The 5693-nt window shown below is 59.2% G+C and overlaps 1 protein-coding gene across 1 annotated transcript; it reads right to left on the bottom strand.

The window, feature by feature from the left end:
- Nucleotides 1-2340: 2340 nt before the first annotated feature.
- Nucleotides 2341-5305, bottom strand: LOC139790714 (maestro heat-like repeat family member 5). The gene is made up of 6 exons (XM_071732581.1): nucleotides 5119-5305; nucleotides 4647-4829; nucleotides 4188-4343; nucleotides 3800-3901; nucleotides 3260-3362; nucleotides 2341-2471 (listed from the first exon to the last, which is right to left on the bottom strand). The coding sequence occupies exons 1-6, from the start codon at nucleotides 5119-5121 to the stop codon at nucleotides 2341-2343; spliced, it is 678 nt and encodes a 225-aa protein (XP_071588682.1). The 5' UTR covers nucleotides 5122-5305.
- Nucleotides 5306-5693: the final 388 nt, after the last annotated feature.

The raw sequence follows: 5693 nt of genomic DNA on the forward strand, positions 1-5693 counted from the left end.
GGAGCAGTGATTTAGTGAGAAAAGCTGCGCTGGGGGGCTTGGGGGATCTTGGCTTGGAGAGGAATAGAGGGCTTCAATGGGGGAGAGCAGCCTGGTGGAGGAGCGGGGACTTGCGGGTGCTGATTGTGTCCTCTTGCCTTTGCAGCAGGAGGTGCTGGAGAAGAAAGTGGTGTGTGGAAGAAAGCAGAGCAGAAGAGTGAGCAGAGGAGGCTTGGAGGAGTGAAGTGGAGGTAGGAGTCTCCGCTCCACTCACACGCACACACCTAAAGCTCTGGAATTACCTTTTATCGATTCCAGTTCTATGTATACTCAAAAGGAGGGGGGTTTACATACATATTCATAGGATTACATCATGCCATTATAATATTCATGATAGTCGGAGTCTGGGCAGAGTCTGGTTTTGGGGAGATATCCGGGGGTCGTGGGGGTCTTTGGATGAAGTAAGAGCTCTTCCTCAGGCTTGAACTTTTTACCTTTCTTGATTTCCCCGACTTCATTATACTGTTACAAGGCAATATCAGACCCTAGCCATAATTTTCCTCTTATCTGCTGGTTGTGACATCTTTATTTTCTTCTTCTGCAGACGTTCACATTCCTTTGGTATCTCGTTAGCCTTGGCAGTGTCTTAAGAACAGGACCTACGCTTTTAATTATCTCTGAGACAGAAGTTAGTCTCGCTAGGGCCTTGTTTTGTTCACACTGTTTGAGTGGAAAAATTCCATGTCTCAACTGCTTTGCTTAGCCCCACATTCACTTCTTACTCGGTTCAGTTCTTTTCCTGAATTTTACTGGTTAGGAATACAAATTCATCCTCAGCCATTACACTCTTCTTCCTCTGCAGGGCACCACCCAGAACTGCACACAAAGCTGGAGCTCCATAGCACTGCTCAGACTCAATCTGCATGAGAATCCTCAAACCACAGACAGCTCTGTTTTTTCCCCTAAGTCTCTGAGGGAAGCTGCCACTGAGCAGCCTGACTGTGACACTGCAGGGATACACAGTGTTCTGCCTCTACAATCACAGGAGAGGTGAGAAAATGGAGCCTGGAGAACTCCTAGGATTCTGTCATGCCTTGAGCCCAGGATCACCCATCGGTCCCAGGATCAGAGCCCAGGTCCCATCCAACAGATTTCACCACATGCTGTACTTTCCCAACACCACATTTTATTTGGGGACCTTTTTGACCTGTTGGGAGCTGTCCCAGAGGCCAGGAGGCTGCACCTCCTGCTGCTCTGATGAGACAAGGAAAGCAGCTCTGGCTCAGCTCTGCCCTGCCCAGCTGTCCCAAGCCACCTGGGCCCACCCGGTGACGCTGACCCTGCCCAGCAAGGCTGGAACCTCCTGTAGCCTCTTGGGCAGCTGGTGATGGATCCATTGCCAAACAGCCTCCAACAGGGTATCTTGTTTGGGTGTCTGAATCCAGCTGCTCTAGGTCTCTGTGGGAGAGTTCAAAAACTCTGCAGACACCCTGGTGACCTCCTGGAAGTGACAGAAGAGGAATGCAGCAGCTGCTTCTCACAGCTTGGGAGAGCTGGAATCAGTTGGGAGTCTCCGGGTGCTGATGCAATTCCTCACCTGTAGGTGGGCTGGAAGAACTCAGCACCAGCTGATGATGCCCATGACACTGAGCAGGAACTGCTGCGAGGAGCAAACGTTCCTCATCATCATCCTCAGCTGTGCCCAGGACTGCCCTGGTGTAGCTGTGCTTGGTGACCAGGCTCATCATTTCAGGTGAAACACCCTCCATTTTACACTCTGCCTTCTTCCTGCAGCTGCCAAACAAAGCCCTGAAGACAAAGCAGTGCTAGGGTTTAAAAGAGCTTTTTGCTGAGGTAAACCCTGACTCCCTTCTGCCCTCTGCCTCCTGGCATCACCAACCTAAAGAAGGGGAACCTGGCTGTCCAACAAGCTGGGGCCAGGGCACTCACAGGGCTCAGCTGATGTGCAGGTAGCAGGAGAGGCCAGGACAAATGCTGTGTGCTCTGCAGGCTCTGGGTGCTGCCTGTGCAAAGGAGGTCATGGCACGGGGCTGCTGCTTCCATCTTTGTTCCCACGCTGCCATCTGCACCAGGAGCCCTTAGGTCAGGGACAATTTCTCAAGGCCATCTTCCCACCAGGACCTTCGGCCCAGTGCAGCCACTTCCTCCTGCTGGGATGACATTAGGGAGGCTTAACTGGGAGAGCCAGGGCACAGGAGAGTTCTGGGGGCACTCGTTTGGACAGGGACAGTCGGGCACAGCCCGGGGGTGCACATGAGGGAACAGCAGCCGTGACGGGGCGGTGGTGAAAGTACCATCTCCTGATGGGGGCAGCAAGATTGTCCTTGACCCATCTCATCATCAGCAGAAGCACAGGCCTGGGAAGGACCATCTTGATCTCTTCGGCTCCCTCACACTCTGCAGGATGTGCAAGGTCTGAGCTGCTAAGGACCTGACTGAGGGATCAGGGTCATACTCCAAGCTATTGACGGCTGCAACAGAAAGAAAGCGAGCAGTGGTGAAACCCTGCTGTCTGCACAGCCCCTTCTGTGCAAGCCCATCCCTCTCTTTACCTGACTAGGAGGAGCAGCTGGGACCAAGGGAGCAGCTGGAAGCTGCTGCTCAGGAATCCCAGGCTCCCAGACTGGGTTGGGCTGGAAGGGATCTTCTTAAGGATCGCCTATTCCCAACCCCCCACCTCGGGCAGGGACACCTCCCACTTGGCCGGGGAGCTCCAAGCCACAGCCAGCCTGGCCATGAACACTTCCAGGGATGGGACAGTCACAGCTTCTCCCTCCCTCCTTTCCCCGCAGCAGCGGAGCCAGGAATGGCAGCACCCTGCCCAGGCTCTCTCCCCTGCCCCACCAGCACCCTCTGACCCTACTCACCATCCCACACAACCTCCAGTGTCTGTTTGGATCGATTCCTCCCCAGGTGCCGCACAGCAGTCCCTGTGCACAGAGCTCCCGTCAGACCTCCCCCTCCCCAGCACTGCGGCAGCACAGCCCCCGGCCCGGCCAGCTCGGCCGCACGCCCTCCTGCCCAGCACTCTGCGGGGATGGCCCCGGGCAAGTCCCCGAGGGCGCTGCTGACACTGAGCCAGGCGGCCACCAAGGCCACTGAGGCCTGGGCAGGGCAGGGCAGGGCAGGGCAGGGCAGGGGGGGCAGCGGGAGGCCAGGGCCCTGCCCAGTACAGCCACAGGGCTGCTCCTGGTGCCAGGGCAGTGCCGGGGGCTGGGGCCGGGCTGCCAGAAGAGGGTCCCCAGGGGCTGTGGCTCACCTATGAACCTGATGGCCTCCATTCTCACGCCGGCCTGAGAGTCCCACAGGTAGTGCAGGCTGAAGCACACGTAGTCTTCCACCCTGCTCCTCTCCTGCTTCAGCTGGAGAGTGCCCGAGGTCACGTCATGGGGCTGGCACAGACCATTCCCCATCTGCCAGAGCAGTCCCTCTGCCCATCCCACCCCTTCCCCCCCAGGCCATTCCTTTCTGCCAGCCAGGAGCCCCGGGGGGCTGAGGTGCAGCCAGAGCCACAGGCTCTCAGAGGGGGTCTGGGGGCACTGTGACCCCTCCATGCTGCTGCCAGGGCCCAGGTGGGCTGGGGGCTCCTGCAGCACCCAGGGGCTGGGGGGAAGAGGGGCCTGCAGAAGAAGCCCTGGCTGTGCCTTGGGGAAAGGGGAAAGAAGGGGGACTGAGCTCCAAGCTGTGCATTCTGCTCTGGATCAGGGACAGCCAGGACAGCTGCACATCCACACCCTGGGCACATGGAGCATCCATCCCCTGCCCAGTCCAGGCCCTGGCACCTGGGGCTTGTCCTCACCAAAGTCTCTCCAATCATCCAGTTCTTCCCCTTCTTGATCACCCTCTTGAGCTTCCTCCAGCCCAGGAACTTGGCACAGATGAGGAGGGTTTTGCCAGAGGCCTGCAAAACAGCAGCAGGTGGGAGCTGGCACCACAGCTCAGAGCAGGAGACCTGTCGTCCCCCTCCTCTGGGCAAGGCTGCAAACTGTCCCCAGCTACTTCTGGGAAGAGGCAGCTGGGGACAGAGCCTGAACGCCCGGGCTTCAATGCCCGAGGCAGGGACACGGGGCAGCCACCGCCTCAGTTATGGCACTCTCACAGCCAGCACAAGAGAAATGGGCAAGAGCTGCTGAGCTGGGGCAAAGGGAAGGAAGGGCAAAGCAGGTGCTCAGCTTTCAACTCTCTACCTCAGCCACACTCCTGCTCTCAGCATTCATGTGCAGGAAGAGCGAGACCACGACCCCGCGTATCGCCTCCTTCATCTCTGCCTTGTCTCTGCTCACCACAGCCTTCATCGTGTCCCCAAAGAGGCTGAGGGAGAGCTCTTGCACCTGGCTGGACTCCTGGGAGGAAAGAAGACAGTGTGACTGCACAACAGCCTCTCCCCAGCCACGGTGACCAAAAGCATTAACGTGGTCAGCGTGAGGGGAGGTGCTCTGGGGTTGCTGGGCTCGGGGCACCTATCTAGAGGCCGAGGCCAAGGAGAAGCCATGCTGGGTGCAGAGCCCAGCAGAGCCCTCCCAGCAGAGCCCAGGGCCGTGAGGAGGGCAGCAGCCCTGCCCAAGTGCTGCCCGTGGGGCTGGGCTGGAGGGCAGCTGTCCTTGTCCCTTGCCCCTCTGCGGGATCAGGTCCCACAGCAGCCTTACATCACCAAAGAGGGGTGGGAGCTTCTGTGCCAGCAGCAGAGCGATGGGGCTGGCCTCTTTCCTCTTCAGCTGACCCATCATGGTCTGGAAGAAGAGCAAGGCCTCCATCCTGATGTCTGTGGATGGATCCTTCAGGCACCTCAGGATCCTGTCCAGCAGAGATCTGCCCCGCATTTCTCTTGCCTGGAGGAAACAGAGAATTTCTGTGAGGGTGGAGCAGTGGAGGAGCAGCCTGGCACAAACACCCCGTGTGCTGAGCACCAGCCTCCCCCCCGGCTTCCCGGCAGGCGCTGCGCATGCCGATGGGGATGAAGGAGAGAGCAGGACAGCAAAGGCTCTGTGGCCCCTGCTCAGCCACCCCTCTCTCTGCTGACAGCCACCTCCTTCCCCTCAGCCAGGCCCAAGCCAGCGCGCTACCCCTGCCCCAGCCCCAGGCTGCCAAGGCGGCTCCGCCTGACTCCGCCTCGCTCACCATCTGCGGATCTCCTGACAGTGCCACCAAGCCCTCGAGTGCCCGCAGACGGATTGTCTGACTGCCATGCCTCAGGTAGGCGTGGAGGATGCGCAGGTCACTCCAATCCTTTCCCAGGCCCTGGCAGCCCAGCAGCTGAAAGAACAACAGTGGTGAGAGACGGGCAGAGCTGCGGGACCCTGGCACTCTGCAGCTCCTGGTTACGCTGCCAGCTCGGGGGGGGGGGCAGCCCCTCCGGGGGGCAGCCCTGCCTGTGGACACATGGGGGTGCTGAGCACTGCCCCAGCAGGGAGGGCTGGATGGAGGGCCCAGGGACTGACTGGCAGCAGAGCCCTCTGTCCCAGCTCCAGGGACTGGCATCCCACCCGGCGGCAGCCGCCTGTGCCAGAGGGACGGCTTCAGGAGCATCTGGCAGAGGCACTGCTTCCCACCAGGCTTACCTCACTATAGAAAGTCATGGCATAGTTCATCTGCCATTCCCTCCTCTGAGCAAGAATCTCCTTCACGTGCTGGAACAGGAAGGCTTGCTGCTCAGCCGGGCTCTTCCTCATCTCTCTGGGCAGGGCAGGGCAGGG

The sequence above is a fragment of the Heliangelus exortis genome, unplaced genomic scaffold, assembly GCF_036169615.1.
Source record: "Heliangelus exortis unplaced genomic scaffold, bHelExo1.hap1 Scaffold_132, whole genome shotgun sequence".
Taxonomy (NCBI): Eukaryota; Metazoa; Chordata; class Aves; order Apodiformes; family Trochilidae; genus Heliangelus; species Heliangelus exortis.